Below are 18,114 nucleotides of genomic sequence, written 5' to 3'. Positions count from 1 at the left end.
GGTTCACAATGCGGCTCATTCACACTTATGAGAAGCAACGTATTTTATGTAGAATTAAAGAACATATTCAGGCATTGTGTCTTTTAGAAGTGAAACAAAAGCATGGGAGTAAATTGCTCCCTGGTGCATTGTCCACAGTAACACCTCAACTAGACTTGTCAACCAACCAGTTAAAACGACTTAATTGCATTTCTCAAGGTTAAGAAAGGGATTGATAAAGCTTCAGGTTTATTGTTCACAAAGATAAAGGGCTTAAATACCACAAGACGAGTTGGGAGCCAGGAGGGACATCAGGTGGAAGTTTTTGGCCAATAGGAAGAGAGTTGTCATGAGGAACATTGAATCAGGACCTATGATCAAGAAAACTTAAGGAACTTGAGGAGAAGAGGGTATTTTTTGAATGGGATGTGGGCATCTTTGTGCAGTGATTGTTCACCATCTCTAAGTGCCCTTAAACTGAGCAGCTTACTAGGCCATTTGAGAAGACATTCAACTATGTCACTATGGGTCTAGAGTCACATATTGGCCAGACTGGGTGAGAACTGCAGATTTCTGTCCCTTATTGGGATTGTATTATAGACCCCCGAATAGTCAGAGAGAAATTGAGAAACAAATTTGTAAAGGATCTCAGTTATGTGTAAGAATAATAGAGAAGTTATGGTAAGGAATTTTAACTTTACAAACATAGAGTGAGACTGCCATAGTGTTAAGGGTTTAGATGGAGAGGAATTTGTTAAGTGTATACAAGAAAATTTTCTGATTCAGTATGTGGATGTACCTACTAGAGAAGGTGCAAAACTTGACCTACTCTTAGGAAATAAGGCAAGGCAGGCGACTGAGGTGTCAGTGGGGGAGCACTTTGGGGCCCGCGACCATAATTCTATTAGTTTTAAAATAGTGATGGAAAAAGATAGACCAGATCTAAAAGTTGAAGTTCTAAATTGGAGAAAGACCAATTTTGACGGTATTAGGCAAGGACCAATTTTGACGGTATTAGGCAAGAACTTTCAAAAGCTGATTGGAGTCAGATGTTCGCAGGTAAAGGTATGGCTGGAAAATGGGAAGCCTTCAGAAATGAGATAACAAGAGTCCAGAGACAATATATTCCTGTCAGAGTGAAAGGAAAGGCTGGTAGGTATAGGGAATGCTGGATGACTAAAGAAATTGAGATTTTCCTTCAGAAAAAGAACAAAGCAAATGTCAGGTATAGACAGGATAGATCAAGTGAATCCTCAGAAGAGTATAAAGGCAGTAGGAGTATACTTAAGAGGTAAATCAGGAGGGCAAAAAGGGAACATGAGATAGCTTTGGCAAATAGAATTAAGGAGAATCCAAAGGGTTTTCACAAATACATTAAGGACAAAAGGCTAACTCAGGAGAGAATAGGGCCCCTCAAATATCAACAAGGCGGCCTTTGTGTGGAGCTGCAGAAAATGAGGGAGATACTAAACGAGTATTTTGCATCAGTATTTACTGTGGAAAAGGACATGGATGATATAGAATGTTGGCAAATAGATGGTGACATCTTGAAAAATGTCCAAATTCTTGAGGCAGAAGTGCTGGAAGTGGATAAATTCCCCAGGACCTGATCATGTACACCCTAGAACTCTGTGGGAAGCTAGGGAAGTGATTGCTGGGCCTCTTACTGAAATATTTTTATCATCGATAGTCGCAGGTGAGGTGCCGGAAGACTGGAAGTTGGCTAACGTAGTGCCACTGTTTAAGAAGGGTGGTAAGGACAAGCCAGGGATATAGACCAGTGAGCCTGACGTCGGTGGTGGGCAAGTTGTTGGAGGGAATCCGGAGGGACAGGATGAACATTTATTTGGAAAAGCAAGGACTGTTTAGGGATAGTCAACATGGCTTTGTGTGTGGGAAAGTATGTCTCACAAACTTGATTGAGTTTTTTGAAGAAGTAACAAAGAGGATTGACGAGGGCAGAACGGTAGATGTGATCTATATGGACTTCAGTGAGGCATTCAACAAGGTTCCCCATGCGAGACAGTTTAGCAAGTTTGGATCTCACGGAATACAGGGAGAACTTGCCATTTGAATACAGTACTGGCTCAAAGGTGGAGGACAGAGAGTGGCGGTGGAAGGTTGTTTTTCAGACTGGAGGTCTGTGACTAGTGGAGTGCCACAAGGATCAGTGCTGGGCACACTACTTTTCATCATTTATATAAATGATTTGGATGTGAGCATAAGAGGTATAGTTAGTAAGTTTGCAGATGACACCAAAATTGGAAGTGTAGTGGACAGCAAAGAGGGTTATCTCGGATTTAAATGGGATCTTGATCAAATGGGCTGATGGGCTGAGAAGTGGCAGATGGAATTTAATTCCAATTAATGCGAGGTGCTACATTTTTGGAAAGCAAATCTTAGCAGGATGTATACACTTAATGATAAGGTCCTAGGGACAAAGAGACCTTGGAGTGGAGCGTCGGAGGCTGAAGGGTGACCTTATAGAGGTTTACAAAATTATGAGGGGCATGGAGAGGATAAATAGACAAAGTCTTTTCCGTGGGGTCAGGGAGTCCAGAACTAGAGGGCATAGGTTTAGGGTGAGAGGGGAAAGATATAAAAGAGACCTAAGGGGCAACTTTTTCACACAGAGGGTGGTACGTGTATGGAATGAGCTGCCAGGGGATGTGGTGGAGGCTGGTACAATTGCAACATTTAAGAGGCATTTGCATGGGTTTATGAATAGGAAGGGTTTGGAGGGATATGGGCCGGGTGCTGGCAGGTGGGACTAGATTGGGTTGGGATATCTGGTCGGCATGGAGGGTTGGACCAAAGGGTCTGTTTCCATGCTGTACATCTCTATGACTCTATGACCCTATGAGTGCAGGTTCATAGATCCTTGAATGTAGAGTCACAAGTAGAGAGGATAGTGAAGAAGGCATTTGGTATGCTTTCCTTTATTGGTCAGAGTAATGGGTACAGGAGATGGGAGGTCATGTTGTGGCTGTACAGGACATTGGTTAGGCCACTGTTGGAATATTGTGTGCAATTCTGATCTCCTTCATATCGGAAAGATGTTGTGAAACTTGAAAGGGTTCAGAAAAGATTTACAAGGATGTTGCCAGGGTTGGAGAATTTGAGCTACAGGGAGAGGCTGAACAGGCTCGGGCTGTTTCCCTGGAGTGTCGGAGGCTGAGGGGTGACCTTATAGAGGTTTACAAAATCATGGATAGGGTAAATAGGCAAAGTCTTTTCCCTGGGGTCATGGAGTCCAGAACTAGAGGGGCATAGGTTTAGGGTGAGAGGGGAAAGATATAAAAGGGACCTAATGGGCAACAGTTTCACACAGAGGGTGGTCCGTGTATGGAATGAGCTGCCAGAGGATGTGGTGGAGGCTGATACAATTGCAACATTTAAGAGGCATTTGGATGGGTATATGAATAGGAAGGGTTTGGAGGGATATGGGCCGGGTACTGGCAGCTGGGACTCGATTGGGTTGGGATATCTGGTCGGCATGGACAGGCTAGACCGAAAGGTCTGTTTCCGTGCTGTACATCTCTATGACTTTATGACTGTATAAAGGACATTAATTAAACCAGACAGTTTTTTTTAATGACAGTCATTGTTAGGTTCATATCATCATCAGAGACTAGATTCAGTTCCAATTGAAAATAAATTCCACCAACTGCTCTGTACTCCATTGTTTTAACCTGGACTCCCAGGATTACTAATGTTTACACATTGCTAACACTTACACTATGCCTCAAACTCCTGTAAAGGTGTGTAAAGGAGGAAAGTAGGTATAGGGTGAGTGGTTTAAGTGTGTCGTCTGTGTAAGTATTCAATGTGGGTAATTGATAAGCTGATTAACAAGGATAAAATGGTTGGTCAATGTAATTTTGTGTCTGGTGGTATATTCTGCTACTGACGTCCAGCTGTGAGCATCTTGTGTTCCCGTTGAAGCCTCATCATATAATTATTGTGCTGTCTTGGGTCAGTTAGACCAGAATTGTCTTGGACAGTTTGCCAGGTCAATTAGAGGTTAGGTACTTTTCTTCAAAGAAAATGGTGATTCCTAATTTAAAGATAGGTTTTGGTCCGGTGTGTGTTTTTTTGCATTAATGAACCTCAACAAACGACTGGTTTACTTCCTTAAGTATTTTGACTGACGCAGAAGCGACCAATGTTTCAAAGTGACCCTTTTTCAGAAACTGAATATCTTTCTATCAGGTATATAATTTTGCATCGGGGAGGGGTTGGTTGGCTCACTTGGCTCAATGGCTGGCTTGCAATGTAGAGTAATGCCAATAGCATAATGTGGTGTCCCTCCGGTCTCTCTAATGGGAAACCATTCCAATGTTCTGTTAAGACTATGGCAACATAACCTTTATGATTCCAACATCCAACACCAATCTTCTACCTGCTCTGATTTGTTTTTAATTATTTAATGTGGGTGTCACAGACAAGGCCAGAATGTATTACCCATTCCTAATTGGCCTGGAATTCAGTCATTTGTTTGGCCATTTCAGATGATTACTGTAAGCCTGGAGTCAGGTGTAGGCCAGACCAGGTCAGGTTGGCTGGTTTCCTTCCCTAAAGGACATTGTGTAACAGACAGATTTTTACAACAATTGGTGTTAGATTTTTGTAGTGATTGTAACAAGGTCAGCCAACTGGACCTCAGAATATGAGTTCCCTGACTGGACTTGATTAACAGCCCCAATCAGGGAGACCTGACTGACATAAAAGGATGAATATCAAGGAGACTGGGCCCCAGAATACCTGGCTAACTGAGAGGCAGTGCTATTGTCAAAGGCTATGCATTTGTAAATAAAGGGTGACTGGTTGTTGGCTGCTGGCTGTGAAGGCTGATTTCAATTTTGTGGTCACAGTTAGTGAGGCCAGCTTTCAAATCCAGATTTTACTTGTACTGATTGAATTTAAACTGCGCCAGCAGCCATGGTGGGATTTAAACCTGTTTCCCAGCGTATAGGCATACTCATTCAACAACATTACTATTGTCTCCTGCCGCCCCAACCCAATATATACAGCGAAAGCAGCAGGAGATCACAACTGTGCAGGTAGGGCAACATGTCAAGGCATAACTAGCATCTTAAAATAATAGATTTAAAAATAATTCAAAGTGAAGATCAAATTAGCTTCAGGACATAACCAACAGAATTTCTTATCTACAGCAATTCGACTTTAATCTGTCTTTAAAAGGACAGGCCACAGCTCTGCTTTAGCAGCAAGATGTTGCATTGTCCATGACAATGTTACAATACTCCTGTCATGATTGATCAGTTTAACCTCTCACCTCTGAGTAAGAAAGCTCAAATCCCACTCCAAGAATTGGATGTATAATCCAGTTTGAAAGCCTCATGCAGTATTGTCAGAATGTCACATTGCCAGAGAGCTATTTTACAGATAAGGCATTGTCTAAAGAGCTGTTGACCCTCTCAGCTGGATGTAAAAGGCTCACAGCATTATTTCAAAGAAGATATGAGAGTGCATTTGAATCCTGGCCAATATTTATCCTCCAAACCCAATTATTTTAAAACAATAGCTGAACTAATCATGGTTAAGTTTAATTTCTTGGGTCTCACTCTGCACAAATTGGTTTCTGGATTTTTTTACTGCATGACAATATGAAAACTCAGTACTTCAAAAGTACTTTAATGCTGTAAAGTGCTTTGAGATGTCCAGAAGTCTAGCTACATAAATGCAAGTTATTCATTTTCAAGGACACAACTACCCTGTAGTTGTGGTAGCTTGCAAAGCTCATTGGTAACATTGAAAGGTTGAGTTAGTAAGGTATATGGTATTTGTTTTGTAGTATATTATGGACTACTTTATAAGTACTCCTGGTATGTCAAACTAGGCAAAAGGACTAATTGGGTGCTCTAGGTAAGGAGGGGACTCAAAGAGAGTGAGGATCAGAATATTTGTTGGCCCCCTGATTTTCAGTCTGCTTGTTTAAAGGGATTTTTCCATAGGCCTGCATTTTCCATTGGAAGACAACCTCCTCCTAGTGCTGTGCCTTAGAACAATGAGGGCTAACATTCTGTGATGATGGTCTGCTCCATTAACCCTTGTGTTTCCCCAGTCAGGAACGAAAGCTGAGGAGGTTCAGACGGGCCTCAAGCTGCTCGCAATTGCAGTCCAGAAGGCCCAGAACATGACAGTCAACAGCAACATGCTATATCTAATAGAGAGAAGCTACAGTAATATCCGAAGCATCACGCAGATGGTGAGGAGTTTGAGTACCCCGGTAAGTGGTGCACATTAATTTATGAGACAAGTCAGAGAATTGAAGGTGGGGTTTTGGCACTCTTTATTGTGAAGTGGGCAGGTGGGGTACACGGAGGGTTGGGGTTGATGGTAATGTTTACTAGTATCCATCTTCCCTCTTTGTAGTGTTCATCCTTCTTGTATTCAAGACAATTAGCTCCTGCCTGCTACAGTGCACAGGATAGTAGGAATCCCTTCTGAGCTTTTCCTTCCCTGGGAAAAGTGGGACTTTTAGCAATGGAGGCCATCACCTATGAGCCAATGTTGCCCTCATATTGTGTCCACTGGCACAAAGCAAGCTGCGAATGCTTCAGATATTGATTGGTAATGGAAATTTTCCTGGCCTGATGATACCAAGACACACTGTGATGTTTGCCTCTAAGAGATCAGTCCTTTTTGGGTATGGTAATGTTTAATAAGGCAAGTTTAATCATTGATCTCCAAGTAAAAGATTCCCTAGGGGTTAGTGGACGTAATATGGGAGCGAGCAACTTGGATCGCAAACAGCTGTGCTAAACTTAAATAAGGGTAATAACATAGGGATGAGGGCAAAGTGGGCTGGAGGACTGGTAAAAGAAATTTAGCAGAAAAGATAGTTGCGTAACAATGGCAGACATTTAAGAAAATAGTTAGATTAGATTCCCCACAGTATGGAAACAGGCCCTTCAGCCCAACAAGTCCACACCGACCTTCTGAAGAATAACCCACCCAGACCCATTCCCCTATCCTATATTTACCCCTAACTAATGCACCTAACACGATGGGGCAATTTAGCATGGCCAATTCACCTAACCCACACATCTTTGGACTGTGGGAGGAAACCAGAGCACCCGGAGGAAACCCATACAGACAAGGGGACAATGTGCAAACTCCACACAGACAGTCACCGGAGGGTGGAATCGAACCTGGATCCCTGGTGCTGTGAGGCAGCAGTGCTAACCACTGAGCCACTGTGCCCCCCCCACAACGAAGATATATCCCAGTGACAAAGAAGGATTCTAGGAAGTCTTTCACAAAGGATAAACCAATCATGACTAAACAAGTAAGTTCAAATTCAAAGAGGCAAAGATTAGTGGTAAACCTAAGTTATTAGGAAAAGTTTAACACCCAGCAAAAGATGAATAAGAAACAAATAAACAAGAGAAAAAGTAAACCAAAGAAAACTAGCAAATAGAATAAAAACAGACAGTATGAGCTTGTAAATGAGTACATCCACGACAAAACAGCCCTCTTGATTGGCACCACATCCACAACCAATCAGTCTCTCCAACAGTAGCAGCAGTGATGCATCCAGATAGAATGCTTTCTATGGTGCATCTATAAAAATTGATAAGAGTCTTTATTGACATGCCAAACTTATTTAGGAGAAAGTGAGGACCGCAGATGCTGGAGATCAGAGTCGAAGAGTGTGGTGCTGGAAAAGCTCAGCCGGTCAGGCAGCATCAGAGGGGCAGGAAAATCGACATTGCAGGCATATGCCCTTCATCAGGAATGAGGCCAAATTGATTTAGCCTCCTGAGGAAGTAGAAGCGTTGTTGTGCTTTATTGACCATAGCGTCAACGTGGGTGGACCAGGACAGATTGTTGGTGATCATCACCACTAAGAACTTGACTCTTTAGATCATCTCCACCTCAGCACCACAGGAGGATGCCCTCTACCTTGCTTACTGAAGTCAATCAGATCAGCCGTGACCTCGTTGTATGATGCAGCAGACTCAATAGGCCAAATAGCCTACTTCTTTGCCTATGTCTAATGGTTTGTGGACAAGTGAACTTTAAGATCCAAAAGCTGTTGGCCTCAGATTAGCAACCTGCATTACCAGAAGACACTAGTCAATGTCAAGGCCTATGATAGAGCGCCCCATTCCTTGCTCACCTGTCAGCTCTTAAGTGAGCTGATTGGTAGGCAGTCAGGTGAGTTACCTCACCGATAGGTTGGAATTGTTAGTCATGACTTAATGCACTTACCCCCCCACACAATGGACAAAAGAGAAAGCCCCACGCCTATTTAGTGTTCAGTTTGAGAGTGAGAAACATGGATTGGAAGCAAAAGTGAGAAACATAAGTAAGGGTAATTAAACATGGATAAGGGCTGAGTTGGCCGTGTGAAATGTGAAAGAAGTTCAGCAGAAAAGAAAATTTGAAATCGTGTATGGAATGAGTTGCCAGAGGAAATGGTGGAGGTTAGTACAATTACAACATTTAAAAGGCATATGGATGGGTACATGAATGGGAAGGGTTTAGCAGGATATGGGCCAAATGCTGGCAAATGGGTCTAGGTCAGATTGGCAGGTCTGGTTGGCACAGACATATTGGACTGAAGGGTCTGTTTCTGTGTTGTATGACTGTATGACCCTGATTGGTGAGGGATGAATTCCCTTGACAATGCCTTGACCAGTCTGATAAATGGTCCAATGGTTTGAAAGATATGTATAGAATTAGTGGATCTTAGCTTAATTATGGTAACGCAATAACACGTGGCTTCTGGGTTAGAAAGCCGTAGCATGATACAACACACAAACTTACCAATGTGGCTGTGCCATTGCCAAAACTATACTGGGAGAGTACCAATTTCTGGAAATTGAATACAGTAAGGAAAGGGCTCAGCTGTAATGATCTCATGCACCCATTAGCTTGCTAGAACTCACCATCTAGGTTCACACATGCGGAATTAACAGGGCTTCTTCAACAGGGCTTTCCAAACCCTAGAGGAATCTTATGGTATGGCAGGTAGTGCTCCTAACTGTGAGAAAGAAGTACTGCTTCAAGTGCCACAGGATTTGACAGTCACAGATGACACATTGTAACTTGGCCAGAAAAGTCAATCTGCAATCCTTCCAAACGCCTATGACAGGAAGTGCAAGGGAGTATGTAGTAGTGCAGCATGCCTACATTAAAAATCGCAAAGCACACGTTCATGCAGTGACCAGGGAACATCCAAGAGACTGCTGCACACAATGTATAGAAAAACAAGGGCAGCAAATGTACAGGAATTCCACCACCTGCAAGATCTCAAAGCTACACACCAACCTGATTTGCGCCTGGCTCACTGTTCCTTCATTGTTGCTGAGTCAAAATTCTGGAAGTCCCTCCATGACGACGCTGTGGGGTGGTCTCCACACCACATGGACCACAATGGTTCAAGTGGATGGTTCACCACCATCTTCTCACGAGCAATTAAGGATGCACAATAAACTCTGGCCTCACCAGTAATGCCCATCTCCCAGGAATGCACGAAAAGATGGACCCTTGGGCAAGGTAAATGAGGGTAAACAGTCGTGTGGGATACGACCATAGTCAAAGTCACACCTTTAGAGGAGAGAAGGAGAGAGATTTGGCAAAAATTAAATGCTGCATGTAAGAGGTTGCTGAGTTGCTAACGCAACACGGCCAGATTAGTATCAAGAGTCGTATGGTGAATGACCAGAGTGTGAACAGTTAGTGCATCTCACAAGCAAGACAGCTGATTAAGCTGAATAGTTGACATGGCATGCTGGTTAGTTGAAGAGTTAGTGACCGCATTTATACCAAAGGTAATTTAAGTCTTTCTATTGCTAGGCTCAGTCACTGCCCCATGTTTTCAACTTACTTGTCAAACAAAAACATTATGTCTAAACCAAACAAATTGACAATGATTCTGAATATTTTGGTTGCTGAAGAATTCTGACTTTAACATTACAGAAGGGGTGACTAATAACTGCCAAGTGGTGGTGTTTTAAGATTTTCTGACAGCATCGTCCTACTACCTCTCTCCCCATCCCCGCCAATTCCAAGTGTTACTTCATTCTTCAGTTTATTTCAGTGACCCTGCTTTATCCCTTTCCAATAAAGGGCTTGTTTTTTCCCATTGACGCCTGCAGTTGAACCCAGCAGCAACCTTCAAATATTGACACTGGAGAAAAGATAGGGGAATAAATAAAAAATAATGAGCCTCACTCCTGCTTTCTGTCACGTAACCCTTCCTATCGTTTACTCATTCCCCAAGCCTGGGGCCACAGGATATTAGCCTTGGGATACAACCAACAATTTATTGGATGGCGAGCAGCTTTCATGTACAGGATTAGCCTTCCTGAAAAAGGATTGCTGGAATGCTGGGTATAGGTTGGAAAGCTCAAGCACACTTCCATCTTCAGTTTCAAACTTTATTAATTCATAAAAATATGAATGATAGTATCACGTGTACATCTCAACATGTACTCCCCTTCTCAACTTAGAGCATGGCCCCTTCTGTAGCACCCTCCCCTCGGGATCAAATGTTTGTGAGTTCATGCAGTTTGTTTATTTAGCGAATGCAACTCTCCAGAACCAATCAATTTCCTGTTCATGTGCTACATTATCTGTGTCTCTCCACATGACCATGTGAGGCTTGTACTGAGGCCATACTAGGTAACATCATCAGTGAGCCTCCGGTGAAGTGCTGGTGTTACACCCCACTTTCTATTTATGTGTTTAGGTTCCCTTGGGTTGGTGATGTCATTTCCTGTTCTTTTCCGTAGATGGTGTCCAAATCAATTTTTTCTCTGATGGAATTCCAGTTGGAGTGCCATGCTTCTAGGAATTCTCATGCATGTCTCTGTTTGGCTTGTTCTAGGGTGGATGTGTTGTCCCAGTCAAAGTGGTGTCCTTCCTCATCTGTATGTAAAGATACTAGTGAGAGAGGGTCATGTTGTTTTGTGGCTAGTTGATGTTCATGTATCCTGGTGGTTAGTTTTCTGCCTGTTTGTCCAATGTAGTGTTTGTTACAGTTCTTGCATGGTATTTTGTTGATGACATCAGTTTTGCTTGTTGTTTATATAGGGTCTTTTAAGTTCATTAGTTGCTGTTTGAGTGTGTTTGTGGGTTTGCAGGCTACCATGTTGCCAAACAGTCTGAGTAGTCTGGCAGCCATTTCCAAGATATTGTTGATGTAGGGGAGAGTGGCTCGGGTTTCTGGACGCATTGTGTTTGCTTGAGTTTGTTGTTGAGAAATCGGCAGATTGTGTTCATTGAGTACCTGTTCTTTTTGGATACGCTGCATAGGTGGTTTTCCTCTGCACTTCATAGTTCCTCTGTGCTGCAGTGTGTGGTGGCTCGTTGAAACAGAGTTTGGCTACCCAAAAGCCCCAGACGTATCCTATTTAGTAAGAATCTAGTATTAAAGGGTTTGAGTTTCAGGTTTCCAGTGTAGTACCACATTGTAAAAGGTATTGATCTATTTTGGTTGAGAAGTTAAACAGAAACTAGTTCCTGGCAGGATGGTAGAGAGCCCTTAAGCATATTCAGTGAGGATCGACACATTGTTCTGATCGCCGATCACCTTCCCTTCAAACAGCACCATTAAGGGAGGAATTGGACATAATTGTGTGTGAGATACAAACTGGGCATGTCCAGTGATATGAACGTGGTGCTAATCATTGCAGATAAAGTAAACAAAAGGATGAAGAAAACCAGTTTAAAGTGAAGATTTTGGGCTTAAAGTTCAGGTTAAGAGGAGATCTGAATCTGATTGGTGATTTTTCAAACAGCAAAAATGAAAACAAATGAATGTGCATTAAGTAAAATACTGCAGTAAAACAAAGACAGAAAGTGCTGGGAGTCTCAGCGGGTCTGGCAGCATCTGTGGAGAGAGAAGCAAATAATGGTTCACATCCAATTTGACTCTTCTTCAGAACTGAAAGGGATTGGAAGTTGTTTTATTATTTTGTCAGAGGCTGTGGAGGTGCAAGCGGAGTAGATGGTGTCGCGGCCCTGTGCAAAAGACAGAGGGTTTGTTAACGGTGGTAAAAGAGAAAAAGGCCTTTCTGTCCTGGACCTGCTACAATGTTCTAATGAAGCACAACAAAAGTTTGAGGAACAACTCCTTATTTTCCACTTCAGCATTTTACAGCCTCTAAGACTCAACATCAAAACTTGAATGTTCTCTATTTTACTTAGATTCTATCTCCACCTACCCCCAGTTTTGACTGGTTTACTTTTCTCTCTTAATAAAAAGCCTTTCTCTCCCTTTCATACATTAATTTAACATGACCTCCCAACAGTGTGACCGTCTCCACAATAGGTTAGGTGCTCACTGGTAGGTTTCAACTTCACCCCAACAGAATGGGATTGAAACTCTATGATGTCAGCATCAATCTGATCTACACCAGTCATCCAGTCAACTGAGCAATCAACTATCCCACCCCTAATGTGGCTAGAGCAGCATACATTGTAGTCCAGACCAGTTGGTAATACTGATAATAGAGGCTGCAATTATTTTAGCTCCTACACATGGCTGACCAGTAGTCTCTCCTCATCCTACTGCATACGATTTGCATGTGTTGCAAAGATTGATACATGACCCGTTTGACCAAGTTAGAAATGCACCTTCATTGCCTGTCCAGTCCTGGTGTCGACCCTGAACCCACAGCCACCACCTTAGAGGCAGGGATATTACTACTTCCAAGACTCCCTTAAACAATAATCAGCAGGACATTTCATCATGGAGTTCAGGTCTAATCCTCTTGTAACTCTTGCATCTGAATATGTATACTTTTAGTTGGGAATCACTGGGAAATTTTCTGGCCTTTTTTTTACTGACTAGGCTTTTGACACCAATTGTAGCATTCTTGTTTGTTTCCTTCAGTAAATGTTGAAGAAAAGGATTGTTGTGATCCCATTGTACAGAGCTATCTAGCATTGGAGAACAGAACTGGAAGCCAATATTGATACCTTGTGTTCCTGACTCACAATGTTGTGCAATAATGGGTGGGGGTGGTGGGGGAGTGATAGTCATAGAGCCATAGAGTGGTACTGAATGGAAATAGACCCTTCAGTCCAATTCATCCACGCCAACCAGATTTCCTAAATTAATCTAGTCCCATTTGCCAGCATTTGGCCCATAACCCTCTAAATCCTTCCTATTCATGTACCCATCCAGATGCCTTTTAAATGTTGTTATTGTATAGAGTCATACAGTTGGTAGAATCTCTGCAGTATGGAAGCAGACCATTTGGTCCTTTGAGTCCACATTGACCCTCATGAATGACATGCCATTCAGACCTACCCCGCTACCTTATTCCCTGTAACCCTACATTTCCCATGGCTAACCCACCTAGTCTGCACATCCCTGCACACTATGACAATTTGGCGTGGCCAGTCCACCTGCACATCTTTGGAATGTGGGAGGAAACCAGAGCACATGGAGGAAGCCCATGCTGACATGGGGAGAATGTGCAACCTCCACACATACAGTGGCCTGAGGGTGGAATCCAAACTGGGTCCCTAGCACTGTGAGACAGCGGTGCTAGCCATTTAGGATAAGTTCCTTCTTGCATCCATGCTTCACAAACTGTGCATCCCTGCCAAATTCAGCACATCTCTTAGAAACATCCCATATATTATGTTTAGAATTAACTCCACTGCAAGGCCTTTGTTGTTATGTGATGTGTCTTCGTTCTTTGTACATGACCAAGTCCCACAGTAACAATTTGAGATCATGGCAGAAAGTGATGCTACAGGGCCTGGGACAGGAAAATACATCAGAATCCAATAACCGGGGTTCTGGATCTACAGCGTTTGCAGTGTTCAGGTCAGGGACCTGGTGCCATCGTGGTAATAATACTGCATTAGTAAGCCAGAGGCCTAGCCAGTGCTCAAATTCTGCCATAATAGCTGGTGGGATTTAAATCCAATTAATACGTTTGGAATTGAAAGCTTGTTGCAGTGGGAACTATGAATGAGATTCTTGTAAATATCCACCTGGATATTTATAAGAAATTGCAAAGTTGTAAGTCTGCAAATTTGGCTATGAAGTTTCATTCATTGCTTTCTTTTATTGGTCAGAGTATTGAGTACAGGAGTTGGGAGGTCATATTACGGCTGTACAGAACATTGGTTAGGCCACTGTTGGAATATTGCGTGAAATTCTGGTCTCCCTCCTATCAGAAGGATGTTGTAAAACTTGAAAGGGTTCAGAAAAGATTTACAAGGATGTTGCCAGGTTTGGAGTGTTTGAGCTAGAGGGAGAGGCTGAATAGGTTGGGGCTACATTCCCTGGAGCGACGGAGGCTGAGGGGTGACCTTATAGAGGTTTATAAAACCATGAGGCACATGGATAGGATAAATAGAGAAAGTCTTTTCCCTGGAGTGGGGGAGTCCAGAACTAGAGGGCATAGGTTTAGGGTGAGAGGGGAAAGATTTAAAAGGGACCACACAGAGGGTGGTGCCTGTATGAAATAAGCTGGTAATGGAGGACCAAACAAAGTGAGAGGATGTAGTAGAAGCTCGTACAATTACAGCGTTTAAAAGGCACCAGGATAGCTACATGAATTTCGAAGGATTTCGAGGGATATGGGCCAAGTGTTGGCAAATGTGACTAGATTAGGTTGGGAAATCTGGTCAGCATGGACGAGTTGGACCGAAGTGTCTGTTTCCGTGCTGTACATCTCTGACTCTGATTCTGACTCTGATTGTAGGTCAGATCTGTCTTTGGACAGGGACCTGAAGAAAAAGAACGATTCTTTAGCAACATCTTGAAATAATGGCGAAGTGGAATAAGTGCTTTTGGGCGGCATGGTGGCACAGTGGTTAGCACTACTGCCTCACAGCACCAGAGACCTGGGTTCAATTCCCGCCTCAGGTGACTGCCTGTGTGGAGTTTGCACATTCTCCCCGTGTCTGCGTGGGTTTCCTCCGGGTGCTCCGGTTTCCTCCCACAGTCCAAAAATGTGCAGGTTAGGTGAATTGGCCATGTTAAATTGCCCATGGTGTTAGGGGTAGGGGTAAATGTAGGGGAATAGGTCTGGGTGGGTTGTGCTTTGATGGGTCGGTGTGGACTTGCTGGGCCGAATGGCCTGTTTCCACACTGTAAGTAATCTAATCTAATCTAAAAACTGTCAGCCCATCATGAAAAATAACTTTCAGAAAGGGGGGAAACATAAAAGATTTTGTTTTAGGGAAGCAAGAGGGTTTGTCTCTTGTACAGGCCTAACTCGCTTATGCTTTGCGCTAACAGTCTAGTTGAGTGAAAAAATACACCACCCCAAAATCTAACTGGTGGAAATGTAATCTCTGTTGTTGATTGCACATCTGAGTGGCAAAATTGTGGAACTGATGCAAGAAGTGAGATGTACAAAACCACAAAATGAGGTTTACACAGACAATCTAACATGTTTGTTACACAGGTTTGCAACTAATCTCCTCAGTTGAAGGGTCAATGATAAAGGGACATACTTTTAAATGAAACACAGGAGGTTTACAGTAGATTTGAGGAAACATTTATTCACCCAGAAGATGATGGGAATCTGGAATACATTGCCTGAGAGGGTGTTTGAGGTGGGAAACCTCACAGCCTTTAAAAATATGGTGGATGAGTAGTTGAAATGACATAATATTCAAGATTATAGGTCAAGAGCTGGATAGTGCGTTTAATGTAGCTTTTGAGTATCTTTGTTGGTGGAGACTCATTGAATAATAGAATCATACAGAACCTTTAACCCAAAGGTCACATCTGTAGATGTCAGGGTTACTTAAAAAAAATCCTGTTTATCAGTGACCACTGCTCTTTTTTTGTTTTGAGTATTTGTATTGCAGTGTTTATCCTCAAGAACAGAGAAAGAAGTTCGTAGCCCCTCTGTTTCAATATAAAGTTTGCACCCATTTTTTAGTCCAGGATGGTCAGCTCCTTTTCTGATGGTTCGATTAGGCCCTGGCACCCATTAAGGACCGACTTTGTTATCATTGACAGTTTACTTTGAACTAATCGATCTCAGACAAGATAATAGTTGGGGTGGCACAGCGGCTCAGTGGTTAGCATGCTGCCTCATAGTGCTAGGGACCTGGGTTTGCACAGGGCCTCGGGCGACTGTCTGTGTGGAGCTTGTCTGTGTGGGTTTTCTCCGGGTGCTCTGGTTTCCTCCCATGATCCAAAGCTATGCAGGTCAGCTGAATTGGCCATGCTAAATTGTCCATCATGTTCAAGGATGTGTAGATCAGGTGCTTTGTTCAGGGGTAAATATAGGGTAAGAGAATGGGTCTGCGTGGGTTACTCTTCGGAGGGTCTGTGTGGACTTGTTGAGCTGAAGGGCCTGATTCCACACTGTAGGGATTCTATTGATCCTATGAATAGTTGGAAAGATACAACTGGCAACTAATTTAAAGGATCAGCTTAGTGGACCCTCATTGGACAGTTTGCAATCAGTGAACCTCTTCTGTATGTCAGTACAGTGATGAGAAATGTAGAGTTAATGATTGGAACAGATAGAGAACAGATGTGTTTGCTCATGATGTAAATGATTCAGAAGTTAGTACAGTTATGGACCTCAAAATATATAGACAAGATAGTCTAGACTCTGAACTTTTTCTTATTTTAAAGGTAAATGTAAGGTGTTGTGTTCCAGATGCAATTTGATTGGTCAGACCTCTTGATGTTAAGCATACCACATTTTATTTTTACCCCACATTTAAATTCAGACAAAAAAATAAAAGAATTGGTTTACTGTAACTCTATCTCACTGCTTTACAAAATAATAGATATATTAACTACTACTAATTAACTGTTCCAATGTTCCAATTTAGTAACATCCCATAAACACACCCCTGACAAAAGGCAAAATTCAGTAAAATAGATTGTCTCACAGGCAATTCTCTAGTCCAGGAGGAAAAACATCAAGAGAAAGCTCAGAGAGAGAATAGCAGGGAGAGATGTACTGCAGCTTCTAAACCCAGCTTCAAGACCCCAGCAACAACTGTATTTGAAAAACTAAAAACCCTGTTTCTATAGGAGCTTGACCCCACTATTCAGGCTGCTTCTATTGTTCCAGCCTTAGGAAACAAAAAATCCTAATGCCTCACAAGCTGTTTACTTTATGACCTTTGAAGTACACTGATCATCACCTCTCATCTCAATCTTTCTTCATTTTAAAAAAAAGAACTAAGTACACCTCTTAAAGCCATGGTATTGTCACAGTACTGAGATGTACAGTGGCAATTTTCAGTTATAACTCCATTCAGATGCTTGACATGGCTCAGAATGGGCACTGAGCAACAAAGGAGATAATAGAACGGAGTGAAAGGTTTTAAAGAACGTTACAAAGGAGGAAGGAGAGGTAGAAAGATTCAGGCAGGGAATTCCAGAGGTCTAAGCCAAAATGTCTGAAGACACAGCTACTAACAGTGAGGATGAAGGAAGTAGGTAAATGCATATCTCAGGCAAGATTAGAATTTTTCCACAAGATTTGAGCTCCACTGATATTTGTTTGTTATTCCTAACTGCCTTTGAATTGAGTGTTTTGCTTTCCCATATTAGAGGACTGTTTCCAGTTAGTCACATTGCTGTGGGTCTGGAGTCACATAAAGGCCAGGGAGAGTCGCGGCTTTTTACAGCATCCCAGTAGCCTCAGTCACTGTGACTGATATTAGCTTTTTATTCCAGATTTATTTAATTCATTAAACATACATTGCCCAAACTGTCAAGGTAAGGTTTGAATTCATGTCTCAGTATCATTAGTCCAAGCCACTGGACTATCATCCTTACAGGGCTCAACAGAGTAGATGCAGGAAGGATGTTTCCCATGGCTGAAGGGCCCAGAACAGGAGACACACTCAAAGACTAAGGGACAGGTCATTTCACACTAAGAAATGTCTTCACTCAGATAATGGCAAACTCAGAGGGCTGTGGAGGCTCAGTTATTGAATATGTGCAAGAGAGAGATCGTTAGATTGATAGATATTTAAAGATGTCAAGGATTTTAGAATAGTGCGCAAAAATGGCTTTGAGGCAGATGATTTTGTTGAAAGGTAGAGTGGGTCAGAGGGGCCAAACACCCCACTCCCAGTCTTAAGTCCATAATTCCCTATGTAACACAGGCATTTTAATATCACTGTTTAGAAATATCGGAATACAGA

General features: G+C 42.5%; 1 protein-coding gene across 3 annotated transcripts in view; it reads left to right on the top strand.

The window, feature by feature from the left end:
• Positions 1-18,114, top strand: part of epoa (erythropoietin a) — a 63,910-nt gene that overhangs the window by 39,917 nt on the left and 5,879 nt on the right. For all 3 annotated transcript variants that reach the window (XM_072591402.1, XM_072591399.1, XM_072591400.1), the window contains one exon: positions 6,068-6,232. In XM_072591402.1, coding sequence (XP_072447503.1) covers positions 6,068-6,232 — 165 coding nt within the window. The remainder of the gene's footprint in view (positions 1-6,067; positions 6,233-18,114) is intronic.

This window comes from Chiloscyllium punctatum, chromosome 21, assembly GCF_047496795.1.
Source record: "Chiloscyllium punctatum isolate Juve2018m chromosome 21, sChiPun1.3, whole genome shotgun sequence".
Lineage (NCBI taxonomy): Eukaryota > Metazoa > Chordata > Chondrichthyes > Orectolobiformes > Hemiscylliidae > Chiloscyllium > Chiloscyllium punctatum.
This window is presented reverse-complemented; position numbering and strand designations above follow the sequence as displayed.